At 42.5% G+C, this 21,695-nt stretch overlaps 1 protein-coding gene across 4 annotated transcripts in view; it reads left to right on the top strand.

The window, feature by feature from the left end:
- The window catches only part of pde4a (phosphodiesterase 4A, cAMP-specific), an 81,294-nt gene that overhangs the window by 46,920 nt on the left and 12,679 nt on the right, over positions 1-21,695 (top strand). For 2 of the 4 annotated variants that reach the window (XR_005129747.1, XM_017724152.2), the window contains exons 2-6: positions 7,806-7,991; positions 10,634-10,670; positions 10,782-10,852; positions 11,549-11,598; positions 16,856-16,968. Coding sequence is in view for 3 of the 4 variants with exons in the window: in XM_017724152.2 (XP_017579641.1) it covers positions 7,806-7,991; positions 10,634-10,670; positions 10,782-10,852; positions 11,549-11,598; positions 16,856-16,968 (457 nt within the window). In the remaining variant the exon portion in view is untranslated. Of the gene's footprint in view, positions 1-4,804; positions 5,039-7,805; positions 7,992-10,633; positions 10,671-10,781; positions 10,853-11,548; positions 11,599-16,855; positions 16,969-18,433; positions 20,123-21,695 lie in introns of those variants that run through there. The other 2 variants (XM_017724153.2, XM_037535279.1) reach the window with 2 other exon arrangements.

Below are 21,695 nucleotides of genomic sequence, written 5' to 3'. Positions count from 1 at the left end.
GCTGAAGTTGTATGGTGAAGGATGAAGACTGCACAGCTAGCAACAACAAAAAATCCACACTGTGTATGTTCTGCTGGGCTGGAGGTTGGGGATCCAGCCTCGTGACCGGAAGGTCGCTGGTTCGATCCCCAGAGCCAACAGCACATGACTGAGGTGTCCTTGAGCAAGACACCTAACCCCCAACTGCTCCCCGGGCGCTGCGGATTGGGCTGCCCACCACTCCGGGTAAGTGTGCTCACTGCCCCTAGTGTGTGTGTGCTCACTAGTGTGTATGTGGGGTTTCATTTCACGGATGGGTTAAATGCGGAGGTGAAATTTCCCCGTTGTGGAACTAATAAGGGTCACTTAATCACTTAATGACTAGCCACTTGTGCAATGTTACTGTGATGCACTTCTGAGTGCTGAGTGGAACTTGGCCACAGAACCTAAAGTTCTTTTCCTATATTGATGTTCTTCTTTAGCTGGGTAGCTTAAAGGAATACTTTTAGGACCTGGATGCAGTCTGAGCACGTTGAAAGAAGTTTTGGTGATGTATTTTTACAGAAACTATTTAAGCTGTTTGGGTGACTGCTGAGTTTTAGTCTTAGCAATGGTCGCTCAGCCACTCCACTTCTAAACTAAAACAAACGTGCCTTGGCTGATTGATGACCCGGTTATCTGGGGTAAGTGGAAAATCGTGTACAATTTTCAATTTTCCGCCGAGCCATTCCTTTAAGACTACAAATTGAAAAAGGTTGGTCCTAAAATGTGACAAACATGGAAGAATCTTGAACCTTCCAAAACTTCTACTCAGGCCCCTGAAGAGAGCTATTATGATCTTTACTCCCCCTTGGGTTACTCAGACCGTTTCTCTTTGTGTATCCTTTTTATCAATTTTTTTTTGCTTCCAGCCCACATCAATAGGAGCACTTATCGCCGAACACATCTGCCGCAATAATTGTCAGGTTCGTGGCTTTCTGCAGTCACTCCAAGGTCAGTAATTCACAGAGAGGCAGAGCAGGTACATAAACAAGGCAATCAATGCACTGGGCTTGGTTTTTCCTGCAACTCGGGGGAAGCTCTGACGTTAGTGTGTTATCTTTTATAGGGAGAGACGCACCCAGCTGGCACAAATCCTTTCCTCTGTGCACCCTCTGATCATCATGTCATTGTCCAGAGTTCTGCTCTCCAGGGATAGTCTTATCGCTGAGCGAAAGAGTGAGCTGCCAACAGCGTATCCTATAATCACTCTCTCTCTTTCTGTGTGTGTGTGTGTGTGTGTAGGAGACAGCGGCAGAGGGAGACAGTGTGTGTTTCTCCTGCATTACCTTAATGTGTCCCCCCCCATTGCCTACTGATGCATATTAATTGCCGTTTTCCAGGTGTATTAATCCGGCACATTAGTGCATTGTACCATTAGCGTAAAACCACTGCCTTTGCCTTCCCTGTACAGAACTCAAGATTAGGAGGACACCTGATATTTCCAGCTGCACTCTCTCAGCTTGGCTGTCAAAAAGGCCACGGAACGTCACGCACTGTAATTCCAGCGTCAGTGTGCGTGCTGCATGTTGTTTGACTCACGTTTCATAAGTAAGAAAAAATTCTCCTTTTTTGTTTGTGAGTCAGTGAGGGCACTCCGTGGGTCTCCTGTGCCCTGCGAGCGAACGGATGCTCCGGTGCGGCGGCGGAGCTGCTTTCTTCAGCGCTGACTCACAGCCGTGGAGACAAATTATAGAGGAAGACGCAGAGAGGGGGAGAGAGACAGAAGAGACAGGAGACGGCAGAGGAGGAGAGCAGAGGAGACAGGGATAAGAAGAGAGAAGGAGAAAGAGAGAGTGAGAGAGGGTGTTGGGTTGCAGGAGGGACGAGGAAGAGGAGGAGGAGAAGAAGGTTGTCAAGGCTTGTTATTTATTTATTTTTTTGATTTATTTGTATTATTATTAGTTCCTCTGTGGAAGGTCTTTGACTGGCAGGTGATGCGGCCTGCGCAAATTTATGCACCCAGCTTTTCTTTGCTTCTTTTAGAAATGTCGCATGACTTTAGGAGGACGGAACGTGAGACAGACATGAGTGAGAAAAGGAGCATGCATGTGCGCCCACTCTCTCTCTCTCTCTCTCTCTCTCTCTCTCTCTCTCGCTCGCTCTCTCTTATTATTATTAAATTAAGTTATTGCATCACTAAGTTATTGGGTAGGTGCAGGATGGATGGGGTGAGCAGTGCCAAAAAAAGACGAAAAAAAAGTGGCGCTAAAAAAAGACTGGGAGACTAAAAAAAGTTTAAGGACTCCTACTTCAAAGAACTATTTGTGTATGTTCAAGTGCAAAGGACCCTTTAAAAGTGTAAAGTTTTAAAATGTAAAGATCCTCAAACCTTTAAATATTGTTTAAAAACTTTTAAATATCATTTAAAGGCCTTCAAAGGCCGTCTTAGAACTTGAACTTCCAAGCGTATAGCCATTCAGAACCATTTTAATACACTATGTGGTATAGCAGGGCACAATCTAACTTATTTTGTTTATTGCAGAATAATTTGAGCAAGATTTTTTTTTATTACTTTAGCCTGGCTACCTCTCACCGGGAATTGTTTACATGCTTCAAGGCAGTGCAGTTACAGCCCAAAGAGGGTGTAAAATGATTTAAGTATGAATTGTGCGACTAATACACACCTGAATAATAATAACAATAATTAAAAAAAAAATGTATGGTCCAAAAACTTCAGAGTCTTCAGGGTGAATTTGGAGGAATATCTGTCTGATTGTTGTGAAAATTTACAGACGAGGTTAATTAGGCAAAATGAAATGACCAAAAGGCAAGTTCAGATTGAACCTGTTTAACCACACAAAATACTCATATTACATTTTACCCTGCATTAGCATGCGCTGCTCTCTCCACCGCACTACAATAATGCTTTAATTATATTACAAGAATAGCAAAAAGAATTAGGAATGCTTTATTTAGAGAGCTGGGTGAAAGGGGCGTAGATGCTGATCCTCTGTAAGGGGTGCACTTATACAGACATTAGTGGCCAGTAGGGAGTTTACTCTCTAAGGTCAGCAGTCTGTTTATTCCCTACTTTGCCCTGTTTGTAGCTGGAAAAACAAAAAAAAAACAGTTTTGGAAGAAAACATTGCACGCTCCAGGCTCCTGGGGTATGTAAACATTTAGATAGTCCATGAGTCTACAACCAGCCCACTCCCTCCCCCTTGCTCCCACATTCTTCTCCTCTTTCATGGTCTCTCTCGCTCTCTCACTCTCTCTCTCCACACTGTCTTCAGTGTCCTTATTCTCCTATGTTCTTCGGTGTCCTGTTAATTGCCTTTGGTCTCTTTCTCACGACGATGTGTTTTCCTGTTGCTCCGAGAGGAATTCTGCACTGCAAGATAAGAAAAATGGAAGGAGAGAGATAGAGCAGAAAAGAGTGGCTGTATGTAGAAAGGGTTGAGGTAGAAAGTAGGATGGGAGAAGGAAGGGGAGGAGGAAGTGAGCGCCTTGAAGGTAGAGCTTGAAATATTGTTTTTCAGATATGGTCGGGTTCAGACGCTGCTCAAAGATTTTTGGGTTTGATTTTGGTTCAAATTTCATCTCATTAGGGTTTCTCAAAGCCTGTTTCCCATCTTTAACAGATTTTGGCCTTCAGTTACCGCTGCTCTGAGTTGAATATGTTTTCATTTACTCATTTCCGCTGCAGTGCTGAACGATCCTGAGTGTTACTGTTCCAATGGCCACACAGACTCGGTCTGACATGGAATGCTCACCACCATTTTTCCAGCATGGTTAGCTAATTGTGCTCGGGCCACAAAACCATTTGGTGGGATGATGGAACAAGGTAGCTATTCGCTGATTGGCTCTACCTTTATGTTGGCGATGTGCCACAGCATCCTGCTGCATTATTCCAAACTTGAAACCAAATAAGTTCACTTATTAAATGAAAGCACGTTTTTAAACCCACCTCTCAATAAACATCAAAGCTTCAGTCTAGTACCAATTCCTAAATTAGAAATGCTGCTGCTTACCAGGAGAGGGTACCTGGTGAGTGTTAGCTTAGCTAGCATGCTGCCAGCTCTGCTCACCACAGTACAGATTCGATTCTGACTAACAAAAAGCTTTCCTGAGACGAATTATCACCAGGAAATTATCACCAACACTATACTAATTGTCTGGCATGGACATTTCATTTTATGTCATGGGAAGGTCATGGAAAAGACGTGGAACGGTTATGAAATTCCACTGTTTAAAAAGTGTACGAACCCTGACCTTAACAATAACATCAGTGCAGTTTAAGTTAATGACTGACTTTTAAGCCTAGACTTTAAGGGCTTAGAGTTCTAAGGAGGCTGTGTAGGACAGCTCAGGCACTGAAGGGTGATATATTAGGGAACATTAGAGTGGGAGCTTGAATCATCCAAATTCCCCAGATAGAGACCAGCAGTATCGGGGTCAGAGGATGGAGCCACAGCCTGGCCGGCCTCTTTTCGTAAACAGGCCAAGCATAAACAAGCAAGCAGGGTGGTGCTGCAGCCCAGATTCAGTGCTAGCGCTCACAGGACACAGTCAGGCTAGCTCTAGGAGCAAGCGTCTGGGCTTTGGATGCCGCATTTGCTGCCATTCCTTTTTTATTCATGCAGGAACGGGAGTATTAGACATAGAGAGAGAAAAGAGTGAGGGGGAGGAAGTCTGACTGACAGAGACAGAGAAAGAGGGTGAGAGAGAGAGTGAAATCTCAGCAGGCGTCGAGTTCTGACGCTGAGTGCTCAAGTGTAGGTTTTTTTTATTTCTCTTTTTTTTTTATCATGCATGTGTGCGTTTGAGGTTTCGGGTGTTGCGGTGTATGCCCAGAATTCCCAGTGATGACTCAGAGGAGTTCAGAGCATGATTTGAAGCTGTGGGAGAGGTGCAGCGGGCCCTCTCCCCCTCCTCCGCCCTTCTCCTCCCTCTCCTCACCCCTGAGCCCGGACACCCCTGACCCCGGCCATGGGCTCTCAGGCAGCTGCTTTTTCAGACGCATGCGCCTCAACCGCAGCATCACGGAGCACTGGCGCTCCCACAGTCACAGCTACAGGTAGCTAAGCCTCCCAGCTCGCTTTCCTACATGTCCTCAATGCTTTCTCTGCTTCTAGAAACAGTATGAAACACTTGTTTCCCATTCTTGGATGTGGTGTCATGCTGATAACCAATAGATCATCGAAGATCATTTTAAAGGACACTCTAACTCTAGTCATTTATATCTGTTGTAAGCAATATTTGGTGATTTGAGCACTTGGAAAGCTGCTTTCTAATGCACCTTGAAGGTGGGAATACTTTTTGAAGGGCTAGATGAAATTTGGGCTGAATGCAAAAGGATTTTTAGGCTGAATGCATCTAATATTCTTCAAACATTACAATGGAAAGCATGAATTACTCAGCCGACTAATGACTTGTCATGTGAGGAGGATGACGAACAAAAAGGTACTGTTAAAAGACAGTCTTCAGCTAAGCTGTGCCTTCTATGAAATAAAAAGTTACCATGTTCCATGATTATTTGAGGTAAGAGCTATGCCACCAACGCTAGCGTTCAGATTGTCAAGTTTTGTTCATTTTTATAGTTTACAATAAGTCGTACTGTACCCTAAATCACATTACCACTCACACTACCACTCATACTGCACACAGCGGACTATGAACACTGCCCTTCATACTACACTCACCAATCATAACAGTTATTCAATACAGTGTCCATCTCCAACATGTTCATGTATATATCTACACACCTATAGTGAATCTATTTTTGCATATCTATAATAGTAATTTATTCTATATACTGTAATTTGTTGCACTATGTCTCTTTTTGCTCTATTGCTACTATTTACACTTCTGGTAGATGCTAACTGCATTTCGTTGCCATGTACTTGTACTGAGTAATGACAATAAAGTTGAATCTATCTATCTATCTATCTATCTATCTATCTATCTATCTATCTATCTATCTATCTATCTATCTATCTATCTATCTATCTATCTATCTATCTATCTATTACATGACCTTAATAAAGATCTAGATGTGGTTCGAGAAAGCTGAGAAGTTGTAGAAGAAGATGTATTTACAGACAAGATTTGGGTGACTATAGACATATAGTGTAGCCTTGTAGCTGAAGTTTGAAACAAAAGAAGCGAAATTTAAGCATCAAACATGTCTTGGCTGATCGTTTGCGTACGGGGTAAGTGGGAAATTATGTACATTTGTTTTTTGCCAAATCATTTCTTCCAAAAAGTGAGGAAGATGCCTCTGAGTGTTGCTCACCCTCACAGTTTGGTAACATGGTATGAAATGGGGAGATCTATCTAGTCGGTGGGATTGGACATTAACTAACTACTTTCCACCCTGCCAAAAAAAACAGGGAAATTTGTTTTTCCATGATATGGACCTTTTGATTTTCCTTGATATGAGCCTCCCTCACTTGTTCTTATGTGTGATTGCTGGCTTGTGGAGCTGGATCAGATCAGATTGTTAGGCCATAAACACCTCTGCTATAACCAGTGCCCTTCAATCCCCTTCAGCTCTCCTGTTCACATCAGCACTGTAGCATGACTGTACAAATATACTTTGGAAGCAGCAATCGAGCGGCTCATATTTGTGCCCAGTGTTTTTCCAGCCATGGCACAACGCGATCACGTAACCCCTGCAAACGTTGCCGTTGTTTACGGTCAAGCTAATAGCCACATGTCCCAGTTATTATCCCAAACAATGTGAAGCGGGGAAGAAGATTCTCCTCTGATTAGGCTGATGGTTATGCTAATGAAGAGACTGGGTGGTGGTGGTAGTGGGGGGGGGAGGGGGGGGGGGGTCTGTCACAGCTCTTTTACAGGCTCTGAGAGTGTGTGTGTGTGTGTGTGTGTGTGTGTGTGTGTGTGTGTGTGTGTGATTGTGTCTGGGAGCCAATCACGACTCTCTGAGCTCACGACTGTTTGTCCTGTTCTGGACCAAGACGGGAAGCTAATGCTGTCTTTGGCAAACGAGTCCATGCGCTTGATCTAAACGATAAACAGTGTTTGTCTCTCTCTTCCTTTCTTTCGGTCTTCTCTTTCACTATCCCCTTCCTCTCTTCTTCTATGCCCATCTCTCTCTTTTTTATACCATCTCTCATCTTATTTTTGCCTCCACTCTGTCTTTTTACCTTTCTATTTGTTTTCTATCTACCTGTCTCTCTTATTTTTTCACCTTCCATTGCTCTCACAATCGTTGTTTTGTTCTCTCTTCCTCTCTGTCCCTTTCTTTCTCTTGATTTCCTTTCATTTATCTCTTTTTTCTCTCTATCTCTCGCTCTACCTATCTATCTCTAACACCCTGATTCTCTTATGTCCCTCTTCTTCTTACTTTTCTTCCATTCCTCCTTCTCACTCATTCTTACACTTCCTTTCTTTTTCTCCTTTCTCACTTCCTCTATGTCCTCTCTCCTTGTCACACTGTCAACTCTCTTCTTCTCTTTTCTCCTATCTCCTGTCTTTTTGTCTTTCTTCTACCCCTCTCTCTTCCTCTCTTACTTTCCGTCTCTCCTTCACTCTCTCATTCTCTGTTTCTCCCTTCATTTTCTTCCTAATGTATCCCACTTTCTTTTCTCTGCCTCTATGCCCTTCTCTTTTTCTCACTCTGTCTGCCCCTCCCTCTCACTCTCTCACCTCCCATTCCTCCCTCACTCGCTTTTCCTTTGGTATTCTCACTACCTCTTTCCATTTTCCGCTTTCTTCCTCTTACTGACCTTCCATTTCTCTCCTCATGCTTTTTCTCTCTCTTACCTTCTTTTGCTCCTTTCTTAATTTCTCTCTCTCTCTCTCTCTCTCTCTCTCTCTAGTTTTGATGGAGAGAATGGGCCATCTCCTGGCCGCAGTCCGATGGATTCGCAGGCGAGTCCTGGGCTGGTGCTGCATCCCTCCTTCCCTCAGAGTGGCCGGCGCGAGTCCTTCCTCTACCGCTCCGACTCCGACTATGACATGTCCCCCAAGACCATGTCCCGCAACTCCTCAGTCAACAGTGAGGGGTAAACAGCCTCCTTGACACCACCATGCAACCAACAGACAACACACAGCACTCCCTGCTCACCTGCCTTTCACCTCTCTGTCAAAGAGATCAGAATCATTACTTAAGCTTTAAGAACATTGTTCATCAAATGTTTGTAAACTTCTTTTGAATTTTCTGAGTAATGTCTGATTTCCACTCCTAGTTTTCAATCAAATAAGGAGAAATAGGTGCAACCCTTTTTGTTAACAAAAAACAGCTATTTACTAATACATTAGATGTATGTTATAACAGTCTTCATCAAAATGTCCTACTTGGTATGAAATGTTTTGCTGAAATAATGATTTTACAATGTAAACGTTTCCACATCTAGAGACTGTAACCTTTATATTTACAGCCTCCAAGCTTTATCCATTCTTTAGTGTGATATATTCCCATAAAATATTTATACCTCCTACAGTATCACAATTGTATTTTTACTATATGTGACAGTAAAGCAGCTAGAAAGTCTCTCTAGCACAGTTAAATACCCATACAAACACAATAAAAGTCAATACATGTAGAGTCGTCTACAAGGTGAGATCAAGGGACAAATAGATCTTTGCTAATGCATTTTTTCAGACTTGGCAATTTTAATATGTTCTTTAGTTCATGAGGAACACATGAACTAAACTGTCATCCCTATAATGATGAGCAGAATATTGAAGCTCACCACTTTATTAAGTTCTAAGTTTCAAAAAGTTGACTTTCACTCCTGCTAAAAACATTATTTTGGCTGAAAAGGTAGTTTAAACATCTGGAAGGTTTGAGTGCTAGTGAGGGCCAGCCTCACAACAAGGGGTTAAAGTATGGGGGGGTTTAACATTATTCTTAAGATAATACTGTGATACCCAGTGGTGGATCAAGTATGCACTTGACTGAAAAGTATAGAAAGCCTTTGTAAAATAATTCAAGTAACTCAAGAGTAGAAGTTCTTTACTTATATTTCAAAAGTTAATTCCACAAACGTTTATATCCATTAATAATTTTGGATATAATGAGTTTTTGAAAGGAACAACATTTTTTTTATTTTGCTAATAAAGGTGGTGTTAATCCTAATATAGCATTCATACTTATTGTACATGTACAGCCCACTAACCTCCCAACACTGTATATCATAAAAAAAATCTTAAAATGGTCTATGATGTTCTTTGGAAAGAAAAACTTCATATCCTTTTACAAGTAGAAAATACCTGCATTTCAAGTATGACAGATGTGATAAAGAGTTAAAAATAGGCAAATTTTTCTGCTTATTACAAATGATAATAAACAGAAACACTGTACCTTAAAATATTTCAGAAAGACTCAGTACTGCTTCTGTTACTGATACATGCTGGTGAGGACCAATAGTCCAGGTCATCACACAGCTCTTGATCAGTAAACTCACACTCAACACAACAGAGAAAGAGACGACACAAACAGCACCGCTACAAAGCCTTAACCTGCACAAGCAATGCAGTGTTACAGCCATTTGGCATGACTTTGACCCCAAATTGTAGCCGCACAGCATCTAAGTGCACCGTTTTAGCTATGGAGTTTACAAAGGTCGACAGTATAGCCAGTTAAATTCTCAGTCATTCTTGGATCAGTACCTCCATTATGTCCAGAATGCATCTGAAGGCTACATCCAGCAGCCCAATAGAGCCGAAAGGATAAAGAAAAGGATAAAATACACAAATCACAGTCAGAAGAAGAGCGGCCTCATTAAACACCATGAAGAGAACATAAACATAAAAGAAGAAGAGGGAAGGCAAGTATGTTTATAGGCATCAGGGAACTGGATATTGAGGAGTAGGAGGATGTTCAGTTTCACAGTGCTGCAGTTAGCAAAGATAGCCACATACCTTCATGCAGATGCACCTGTTCTGTGCGCTTTTCTGACAAGTTCAGTGTAGTAATGCATTCCTTCGCACTGTTAATCTGAATTCCACACATCTTCTTTTCTGTTATCAGTGTAATAAAAAAATCCCCATCCAAACTGTAAATCAGCTATGCCATTTAAAAATATCCACGCACAACGTCACGCAGGCCTTGTTGCTCGGTTGGGATTTGACAATCAGTAGTTAGGGTAGGGTTTAGTGAAAGGCAGGCTATGATTGGTACTGCATTACTCTTCACCACTGGTGATGCACTGTCAGAAAACGAGGCGCTGTACGGGTACATTTCTCGTTCATCAAGGTAAAAACAATGTAAATGTACCCTCAAAGATACAACAGTGGTTTTGAAGTCCAACTGTGTACCTTCAGTTTTTTTAAGGCAAGTTTTTCTTTTCCAGGGAAAAAGTACTTGCGATGTGCACATCATTTCAATCTCTCGTTACGCCTTTTAACTTCAATCCTGTCGCTTCTCTGGAGGTGCCCCCTCCCTCCCTGCACAGTGACTGTGGCCACTGCTGCCTCTGGATTATGGTGATAAAAAGGGCATGTTTTGATGTGGCACTAAGTCTTTTTATTTCAAGCACAGATGGCTTTCTTCTATTGCTTGCAGTGGGATGAAGTTGAAGCACTGTGTAATTGTTTCCAAAGCACACAGGATAACAGGTTTTCTCTGTGTTGTTATGGAGCAGTTCTTTCTTCACCATTATTCTGACTCTCTCTCTCTCTCTCTCTCTCTCTCTCTCTCCAGTCATGCAGAGGATCTCATAGTCACCCCTTTTGCTCAGGTAAGCACCATCTGCATCGAACTGCATAATGAATTCTGCTAAAGACGGCTAAAGTTGATGTCCTGCTCTCTCTGTCTTCTTAACCCCCCCTCCTCTTCTCCTCTCCGGTAGGTGTTGGCCAGTCTCCGAACTGTCAGAAGCAACTTCACCATTCTCGCCAATGTCACGACTCCCACCAACAAGTCAGTATCACTCTCCCCGTTGCCAAATCCAAACTGGTACTGAGGCACTGATGTACACTAGGTTCTCTACACAAGCAGGGAGCACAGCTTTTGCATCTCATTTAATGCATCTTTCATAAGGGCACATTTTGTACCCTGACGATATGCTGAGAGTTTTGCAGAAACGTGTCTTATTCATAAAGGCAGGCCTGCATTTCTTTTGTTTTATGGAAAGTAGGCCATTCTGAGATATTTTGTCAAGGAAGATTAAGTCGAGCAGGGAGACATCCACTTTGAATTTTCAGTATCATTTTACTCTCCCCTCATTTGCTTTCATCTACTGCAAAAAACACACCAGTGTTAACTCACAGAACACATAATTGCCATGAGTTATGCTGGTTACCATGACTTCTTTATTCCCCCAGTAGGATTTTCATTTTCATTCAGTAAAGAACTTTGTATATTTTTGCTGCCTTGCTCTAATATCTGAGAATGAATCATACAGCTGCTACACAGATAAGACAATGGTAGTGTCTTTATAAAAAATAAATTACATTAATATCATTTGAAAGAGACATGTTCTCTGTGAGCGTCTATCGGCTGAACAATTCCTTGGCTTACAACAAATGTAGCCCTCTTCCTCCCACTGAGATGAAGATGCCAGCAGAGGGTGCCCTCCAGTGCTTCCACTGACTGTGCTTCTCTTTTTGTCCACAGGAGGTCGCCAGTGACAAGCCAACCCACCGTTCCCCCAGCAACGCTCTCTGGTATGTTTACTGTAATAAAACTTAGTCACCAGTGAGCATCTCTCTCCCTCTCCCTCTCCCTCTCTCTCTCTCTCTCTCTCTCTCTCTCTTTCTCTTTCTCTTTCTCTCTCCCACACTCACTAGCGCTCTTCCCACACACTGTCTCTCACATCTACTTGCACCACGCTTCCTGTTGTAGGCACTGCTGCCAGTACAAAACGCATTATATCACCGGACGCGATGGAACCATATGGGCGCCAGGGGCTGGAGGCCTACCAGACTCTTTAATCAGGCCAAGAACAGCTCCCAATGGCTAGCCCCCTATGATGAAAATTAAATACAAATAATTTGGTGTCAACGACACTGGGAGTCTTTTTTTCAAGGGTACCCCCTTTGCCTCGATGAGTATAGAATACATTTGTCCAGAAGTGTGTGCCTGTTTGGGTTGGAGTTTGTCTATAACTGTCATGAAGGTTCTCCGTTTAAATAGTGCCCATGCTAACCTGCCCTGATAATTTTCCCCTTGGAGAAATCCCAAGCTTTAAAGGTTAATTCCACAGATTTTCTCATTTGTTTGCATAATTAAAAGGTCAGGGTGTAAGCAGAGTCATTCAGAAAGGTTTGATACTCTGTTCTAGAGAAACTTACCAAGTCAGAACAGTTCACAGTGGGGATGACTGGAGCCAGACGTCTTAAGCATATGAGGCCTAGGAAAGCTACGCCACTGGAAGTGATTACCTGAAATGCAAATATGTTCTCTGATGTCTGAGACACTATTTGATGATCATAAATCATCTATATTGTCATACGATTTTAATCCATAAATGGCAGAGTGGTACAGGCAGGTTATTGTAAGGCAAAATATAATCAAATAAACTTTTTTTTTCCAGATTTACCACTACTTTGCCATTATTCACGTTATATATCAAAATGAAAATATGTCCAATGAAAAACAAGTATATCCAAAATAGTAATTTTTCAGGAAGGGGCAAAAATCACTTTTGTTCCAAGTGATTTTAGAGAATTTCTGTTGGTCCGTGCATCATGAAATTTATGCCCAGTGTAATGACAATGATGTAGAAAACTAAAAATCGAGAAAAATGGAGATACATGGTTTTCTTTGGACAACAACGATATGTTCACTGGTCATTTTGGACAATAGATAGAATGGCTATGTTTGCGTTGTAGACATTGTGACCCCCCAAGCGCCCAGAAGACATTGCAACCTGGACCCATATCTTTCCATATGTGCAAATTTCAGACAAAGCTGTTTATAAGAATAATAAAATACACTCTTAAACCACAAAAAAGGTTCTCTGAGTGATGCTACAGAAGAACACCTTTAGGTTCCCTAAAGCAGAGGTTCTCACACCAGTTCTCTGGGCCCCCAGATGGTCCACATTCTTGTTCCAACCTAACTTACAATACATGTGGGTAGAGCAAAAATGTGTATCATTTGGGGGCTCTGAAGACTATTTTAAGAACCACTGCCCCTAAAATGCCACGTTTAAAAAAGTGATTTGTGGTTATGAAGAACTTTTCAAAGGTTTAAAGAAGCTTCAAATAATGTAAAGTATTTTTTAAAGCTTCTTTCTAGGTCCCTCACACGTACATGTAGTTTATAAAAATGGCTTGCTAACAAAGGGAACCTAAAGAGGTTCTACTAAGGCATCATGCAAAGACCCCTTTTCGGCACCTATATTTTAAGAGTGTACTTTAAAATACACAATACTTCAAACTATAACATTTGATTTTTTATGTTCAAAACACCTGAAAACATGACTGATGATGTCTCTCGGGTGGGTCATCAAAAGCCCCTTGTCCTGATGTTGTACTACTAGACAATTCAGTTGCTGAAAGGCATTAGGAAGGAAGTGTTTCAGGGCTTTTCTTTTAGGCTCAAAATGACTTAGTCCTGTTTAAGCATGGCCTCATATTAGTTTCATTAATTCACCTGTGTGTTGTAAAGAGCATCAGATTAACAACAAACTCCCATTAGACTCTTAATGGGGAAGACCCTTAGATAGGAGAAGTTTTGAATACTAAAGGCGTTGAAAAGGGTTCTTTGGACCAAAGCCATAGAAGGCTAGGCTCAGTGAGCTTATTATCTAGTTCAGCAGACTTTCTATTACAAACCATTTTTTGAGAAGTCGGAGTGTAGAGCACATGAACCTTTTGAATGATGACGGCAAGTTGACGAAGGCATGTTAAAAACACTAATGAAATGAAGGTTAGATGATATCATTGAGGATATGTCCAAAGATTTCAAAGATTTCATTGTTAGTACAGTTCTTGCCCACCGAAGTGTTTGATCAGAGTATGTTTTAGTAAGGGAATCTAAATCCAAGCAGCATGTACATAAACACAAAGTCAGATTCTGTTTACTGAACATATAAAATCAGAAGATCTGTTTATTCATATACTTTCATGTTGAGGAATTGCACTGATGAAACATATTTAATGGGAATATAAATCAATCTCCCATGAAACTCCCGTTGAGGGAACATAGGACCCTGGAAATTTAGGGCTATTTCCTAGAAATTGCCATTAAAAAATAAAGGGCCTGGGGAACATAGACATTTAAGAACACTGGCATGACCCCACTCTGTGGTACACGTCAAAAAGTAAGTGTTTTATATCAACATTAGTTGCTTCTATTTATGTAATCACACCTTCAGTTGATCAGCACTCTTACTCTGAGAAGATGAACGTGATAACTGTAAACATTATCAGCATCTAAGCAAAATCCCACGTGTACAACATAGGGTGGCACGTACCTGCAGCCGCACAGTCCAGGCTAAAGGCTTGGCAAAGCCTCAGCTGGACCTTGCACCTGCACAACAAGCTGCCTAGGTTAGCTAGCTAGCTGAAGTGTTGTGACTAACAACTAATTAATATTAACATTTGGTAAAAGTTTAGCGCAAATTATTTCAGAGAAGTCAAGTGCTGTAGCTACATAATTATGCCAAGTCGGATAGTAAACACAACCCTTTCTGTGTGTGTAAGACTGCTAACCTGGTTTATTCTTAACCCCAATCTTAACCATTTTAGTAACTAGAACACTAGTTAACATCGCTGGAGAATTCGGTAACCACAACTCTACCTTATTTTATTCAATGTAATTGTAATTCTAATGTAATTGTGAGCTGCCAGACCAACACTTTAGCTAACTAGCTAACATAAGTAGCTTGCTCGCTAGTTGGCTAACATTCACTCGAGGTGTTTGTTTTTCTGCCCAGGCTGAAGGAGAATAAAGTCCTAGCAACCATTAAATGTTTCTGTTGGTTCATGTTGGTTCTGTACTGTTTTTGGCTTTTGCTGATGGATTGTTTTTACTATGTGAAGGGTCCTACACAGGAAGAAAACAAGGAGCCCTCTTGTCACTGCGGTGGCACCTTCAAGAGTACATCTCAGTACCTTTAGTCAGGGAACATAAATGTATCAGAATCTATTGAAAAGCAAGTTTTCTAAGTTGTATTGACCCCGCACACCTTGTCTCATCTCCAGTTTTTTCATTTTATCTTTATATAACGGTGTAATTCTTTGGTGACCTGTGACTGATTCGAAATGCATTTACTGTTTTCTTTGAGGGTCAGTAGACCAATTCTCCTTAGGAACCAAAACCATCAGGTTTGAATCCTCTAGTGGTCTTTTTTCAGCAGGAGTGGTATGATTAATAGTTAATAATTCATGTTATACAGTAAATAATAATGGTACTTTGCAGGTACATGTTTCATTCATCAAGATACAAACAATGTAAATGTACCCTCAAAGGTCCAACAGTGGTTTTAAGGTCCAATTGTGTACCTTAAACATGTTTTTGCCAGTTTTGCCAAAAACACACATTTGTACCTTTTTATGAGCTAATGTTTTAAAACAATTAAATAAAAAGCATGGGGCATGTGGAGTTTAAACGATTTAAATGGACTATGGTAAAACTATGTTCCCTGGCTAAAGGCACCGAGATGTACCCTTGAGGGCATCAAGCATTATCATGCAACACTTAGGGATGTAAGTAATTTGTTACCTTTATGTTTTCGAGAGAAACGACATCATTCAGTCAGAATAAGCTAATTTGTGTTCATCTTAGAATAAGAAAGAAAGGTTTGTTATGGGTAAAATCATGCATTTTGGAATTTCACCCACTTTGATACAACTCAAATACTTCCTCCACTCTCTCGTGAATTGAAATAAATGAATAGACAGTAGACGAGTGACTCTTAATCCCAACTCTGGGAATCATCAGCCCTGTACTGTTTACTGTTTTCCCTACTGGTTCAAATCATCTGGTTACTGTCAATCCCCCTGAACAACTGATTCAACACTGTATATACCCAGGCTTTTGAGCTGCGCTGCATCAGGACTGGGTCTCCACAAACTATAGATGTACTAAATCTATTGGGATATTTCATAAGCATTATGTCACATTCCCCATGTCACAGCACTAGGCAATTCTGAAACAATAGATAAAGAAATAGCTTTTTAACATTTCAAACTTCAAAAACCATTAATAAAGTGAGCTCATAATTGCAGTTTGGCCAGTAAAAGATATGAAGATAGCATGGCAGGAATATATTCGGCTGGCAGTTTATATCTTTGGCACAAATTCTCCTTTGATGCTTGATTTTTAATGCCTCTTTATATAAATATCATAACTTCAACTGAACATCAATAGAGGAGACAGCATTTCTTGCTATTTCTCAGTAGTAGAAAGCGTGATTATCTATTCTTGTTAGAAAGAATCCATTATTCATGAGGCATTTGATCACCCATGTGAAGCTTTAAAAGTGCGCCTTCAACAAGACCTCCTACGGGGTCTGATTACTAAAATTTACAAGACTGTGAGTACTGATCAGTGTTATTTTCTCTTTTTGCTTTCAAGCCAATCAAACTGCATGGACAAATTTCAAACTTCAACACAACTGTTTTCATATTTTGGGACGACTGATTAAAAGGTCATATAAAACATGTAAAATAAACTAGACATTTCATTTCAGAGGTTTAGCTGTCCTGTCCAACACTTCATATAGACCAAAAACTTTCACAGGTCAAATCCACTGAAGCAACCTCCACCCCTTTAAACTATAAGGGAGCCATATGTGAGCCCATGCTTATGTTAGTTTCATAATTGTTATAAAACAGTTAATAATAGTTACTAATAATTCTTTTGAATGACTGAATAAAACCCTGTAGTTGGGAGGATTATGAGAGCAAACTGTGCTAACATGTTGTGTTAAGGTTTTGCTCACAGCCATGTCTCCTCTTGCCTCCTGTACAGAGGAAACATACCAGCAGCTGGCACGGGAGACCCTGGAGGAGCTAGACTGGTGTTTAGACCAGCTGGAGACCATCCAGACGCACCGCTCGGTCAGCGAGATGGCCTCCAACAAGGTGAGCCTTCACCTTCTTTTGCAACACCACCAGACTTCAATTCTCACAGTCCCTTTCCAGACCAGGGCACAGTTCCAGTCTGTTATCGTCATGTATGAGGACATAAACCTAATCTTTCTTGGCTGGGTTTCAGGATAGTCGGGAGACCTGCATTACTTTTATTGCCATTTGTTGTTGGTAATGGTGGTTGCGTCCCCATGGTATTATATAATTTAATTAGCAAGGTTCCTGCTCATTAGGTCCAACTACATTATGAAGAAGTTTGAATGAGACTATACTGCAGAAAGTGAAGCCGGTCCAAGTTTGACCCAAGCCAGAATCTCCATACAGATAACACTCATGCTGCATCTGTTGCTGCCTTTGATACAACATAAACATAGTTCCATATTTCCTGTAGACCTAGATTCTACAAGTATGTCATTTAGTAATGAACTGCTGCAGAACCTTGTGGAAATCGCTGCACGCCTCAAGATCTTGGAATGTATTTTAGGGCTTAGATCCTTTGGATCAAGCAGATATTATGGATGGTTTTCAGTGAGCGCTGACTATTGGAAGCTCTTTACCACAGATTGTTACATCTGGTGTGTCTGTGTTGCTGTCTGTATTTGGCCTGCTTTTTTGACTGCAAGCATGTTGATCCTTGTCAGCGAGAGGAAATGATTATAGGGTGAGGTCTAAAAAAGTACAGCCCTTGTTCCAATGTATATTTCACAGTCTGTCTATATGCAGCCTAAATAGCACTTGTGCGCATGCCTGGCAGCCTTGTCATACACGCTGCTCTGGTTTTAGAAGAGGGTTGGGGAGAGAGAGAGAGAGAGAGAGAGAGAGAGAGAGAGAGGGAGAGAGAGAGGGAGAGGGAGGGATACAGAGATGAGGGAGAGAGAAAAGTGATGCAGGGAGCAGGTTTCTGGGTGGGGAGGAGGTACAGGAGGGGGGAGCTCTTGGGTCCTGATGCTGATGTGTGTGCTTTAACCTTGGTTGCTATCGAACTGCAGCAGGCTCTGCCCTTCCTGTGTAACCATTGGCTATCTGCTGAGACCACAAGGCATGTGGTTTTCTCATTGGCCAATGAAAAATCGGTTCCGCTCTTCAATACCTTCCTCCCTTAAAGAGACAGGAATGTTTTCCTGTTTTGAGTGGAGATGGATATTTTGTAACATTTAGTCCTGTTCTTCACTTTCACCTTGCTTGTTGTAGGTTGGGTACTGAAACCGAAGGAGGACATTGAAATAAGGAGTGTGCCTATGTTTGTGAGGGAGGAAGAAAGAACTTGCATATTGATAAACTGATTACAGTGTGTGTTTTTGTGTGTGTGTGTGTGTGTGTGTGTGTGTGTGGCATCCTATACAAGCTCCTTCTGCTTTCTCAACACACAATCATACATACTCATTCACCTCCCCTTTTTTCCCACACACTGACATGCCCTCTGCAGCACATGCGCACTCAGTGTGCGCGCACTCACAAACCCACAACGCCCCCCCCCACCACAAACACACACTCACACACACATGCACGCTCAGGCACGCGCCTCCCGCCAGAAGAGGCTGATTAGCTTGTGAGAGCTGTCTACATCATCTGGGGAGACGGAGCACAAGGCGGCGAAGCAAGGCAGCGCCTGATCGCTGTAGCCAGACGCCTCCGTGGGTGGATTCGAGACATTTGGGGGCTGGATACAGCAGTGCTGGACGCGCTGGGGGCTGCAGCTAGGGCTCCTTACTGGAGTGGGATCGCTGCACACACACTGGGAACGCTCGTTGGGCCCGGCTTGGAGCTCCAGGGTGGGGGAGGGGCAGCAGACCCACAGAGAGCGTGCGAAAGACAGGCTGTTTTTCCAGACCTCTGCCTGGCTGGGATATTGGAGCGCTTAGATTAGGCCCCCTGCTCTCTTTCTGTATCCTCCTTTCCTCCATTTGCATCTGCTGCTTTTTCCTCTGTGTTCTGTGTCCCTGTTAGCATCCATCTGGCTGTGTTGTTTTCTTCGATTTTACCCCATCATCTCAGACTCTTGCTCGCTCGTTCTGTCTCATCTGCTTGTTCCTAGTTTCTGTCACCTTTGTGTTCTACATCTTTCGCTACGCTGTCTCTGTCCTCCTTCCTCCCCACTGTCTCCTCTCTCTGTGCCCTTCAGACGATCCCGTGTCTCTCACCCGAGTTCTCCATCTTTGGCTGTCCTCTTCTCTCCCTTCCTGCTGGATTTGGGTCAGTCATACTCCTCCTCCATCGGGACAAGATGTAGCCCCTTGGCCTGTGGTTCCAGGCGGCTCATGGCGAGCCGTTTGCAGGACCGCCCTCTGCGCTCATCCTGACAGCCTGGTCTGGAACCTGAAGTCTGCATGATAGAAATAGAGATGCCCTGAGCAAGTACCTGCTGTTGGACTCTAGGGCTGCAACAATTAGCTGACAAAATCATCAATGATGTAGACTACAGAAAAATGCTCTATGATGCCGTACAGAGTTTATATGATAAGTGTGGTCATTCAGACAAATTGCAATACCCTACAGGAAGTGCTGGGGTCGATATGGCTTCTGTTGTTTTATTGCACCACAAAAGAAGAAACTGCCAGCCAGCCAGCCAGAACTTTGAATGATGGCGGCGGCAAAGGAAGAGGAAGTGAAGGAGTCATAACAGTGTGAGAAGTCATTATAGAACAATAGTACATAGATTAACTGATTCTAGAAAAAACGTTAGTTGCAGCCCTACCAGCCTGTTGCCGCCCCTTGCCGGGCCAAAGCCGTCGCCGCTCTGGAGCGGCCTGGCCGGTCCGGTTGCGGCCTCAGCGCCCACGCCCTGACTGCGCCTGCATGCCACTGGGGTTCTCGTCCCACTCCGGCCACTCCGCTGCACTACCGTGCCTCCTGCCTGTGCCAGCGGCCTGCACCGTCTGCTGTCTCACTCAGGATGGGTGTGGCGGAGGCCCTTGAGCCGACTGTCTCTCCTCGTCGTCATTCATCTGCCTCCGGGACCTACAGGCTGCCCACTTCCTCCAGCTACAGCAGCCTTCAGGGGAGGGGAGGGGCAGAGCTGGAGCTAGGGGCCGCTGCTGCTGGTGGCGTGCTTGATGGAGGAGGGCAAGCCGCTGAGCGTAGGACCCCCCTGGTGGACCTGTTCTGCGAGACATGTTCCAAACCATGGCTTATTGGATGGTGGGACCAGGTAGGGGTGGGAGTAAAGCCTGGAGAATGAAACGATAACAATACTTAACAGAATCAAACATTTATCCAATATCAAATAAACAATTTTGATGTACTGACGATAAAATGATTAAGCTGTTCTGTTCTTTACTTTGGTATTAGCGGCAAAGGCTTGAACTACATGATAATACACTAGGTGGCTATGTGCCTTTTTTTTTACTTGCGATTCAGAGAGGTAAAATAATACATTCTTAACAGCACAAACTAGAGAGTTTGTAAATGGCTAGCCTAGCTATTTTTGTATACTACACCAGAATAAGCTTTATTTATTTGGCTGGATTTACCAGCCAGAGTCATTACTTGGGAACTAAAGAAGGACAGGGGAATATTGTGATTGTGGATTCTTGCATTGAGATCTAGAACAGGGAAGTTTTGAGGCAAGGAATAAGAGAATGATGAAGCTTTGTTGGCTGGTGGCTTTGGCACCTCATATCTCTCCCCTCCATACCTACTCTTCCTATACCTCTCTCCACCCTTCTCTTCATCCCTCCCTCATTCTCCTCCTGGCACTAGAATAATCTCCATACTCAACCTACACCAATGTATGAACATGTACTGTATTCAGGGATACAAAGAGAAGAGAAGCACTAGTCCATGCACACAAGTTGACTCTCTGTGTTGGATGTTTAGAACTCAGTCTCCCTTGAGCTTGCCCTTAGCTATCTATATCTAGCTTTGTCTTAAAATAACTTTTTCTCTTCTTATACTTAATCACAGCAGGCATCAGGTGGTATGGATGATCTGAATGATAAACTTGGCAAAACAATGTCTTCAACTTTTCGGCAAATATTTGCTCCATTATATTCTGAACTGAAAGATGATTGAGATGGTTATTAGTTATTAGTACTTTTTCTCCATAAGGCATTTTTACAGTCCTCATAAATTCATTGAGTACTACTGAACAGCAGTAGATAGTAGCCTGGTCTCCTAGTAACACAAATTTCTTAGTAATTTGGACAGATATTTCAGGTCTTTTTGCTCTTGTACCAGCCTGGCCCTCTTGAGGATGCATGCTAAAAACAGTTAGCAGAATGCGAGTGTTGTAGTTATGACTCAGCATCATGCAAACAGAGCTTTGGGACAGTATGTACAGGCCTGTGAATTTGGTGGAGGAATTCTTGCTTGCAGTGTGGGTCTGAATGAGCAGTTTCATGACAGCATTATGACACATAAGCCTACAGTGATCAAGTGTCTCATAATACGAGTGCTGATCATTGCTTTCATATTCTATTGATCACATTTATGTGGTCAAAAGAGGGCAGATCGTTTATCAGCAGTAAGAACTCTGCTGATGCTTGATAAATGATAAACGTGGACTGTGCGGTCAAACTGTGCAGTCCACAGTCAGTGTGTCAGTAGTGCTGATTGGATTTCGTCTCAGCATTTTGTCTGGCTAAAGTTGTCCTGCTGTGTTTGTGTAATCAGTCTGATTTTTACATTTAGGTTCAGGCGTGCTTTCTTTTTACCTGTTTCTGAGCCTGTCTCATCATAAGACATCTAATTCCAGCAGAGCTTGCAGCCTGATTTGGTGTGGC

This window comes from Pygocentrus nattereri, chromosome 27 (genome assembly GCF_015220715.1).
Source record: "Pygocentrus nattereri isolate fPygNat1 chromosome 27, fPygNat1.pri, whole genome shotgun sequence".
NCBI lineage: Eukaryota > Metazoa > Chordata > Actinopteri > Characiformes > Serrasalmidae > Pygocentrus > Pygocentrus nattereri.
The sequence above is the reverse complement of the archived record's forward strand: the minus strand, read 5'-3'. Positions and strand labels throughout refer to the sequence as shown.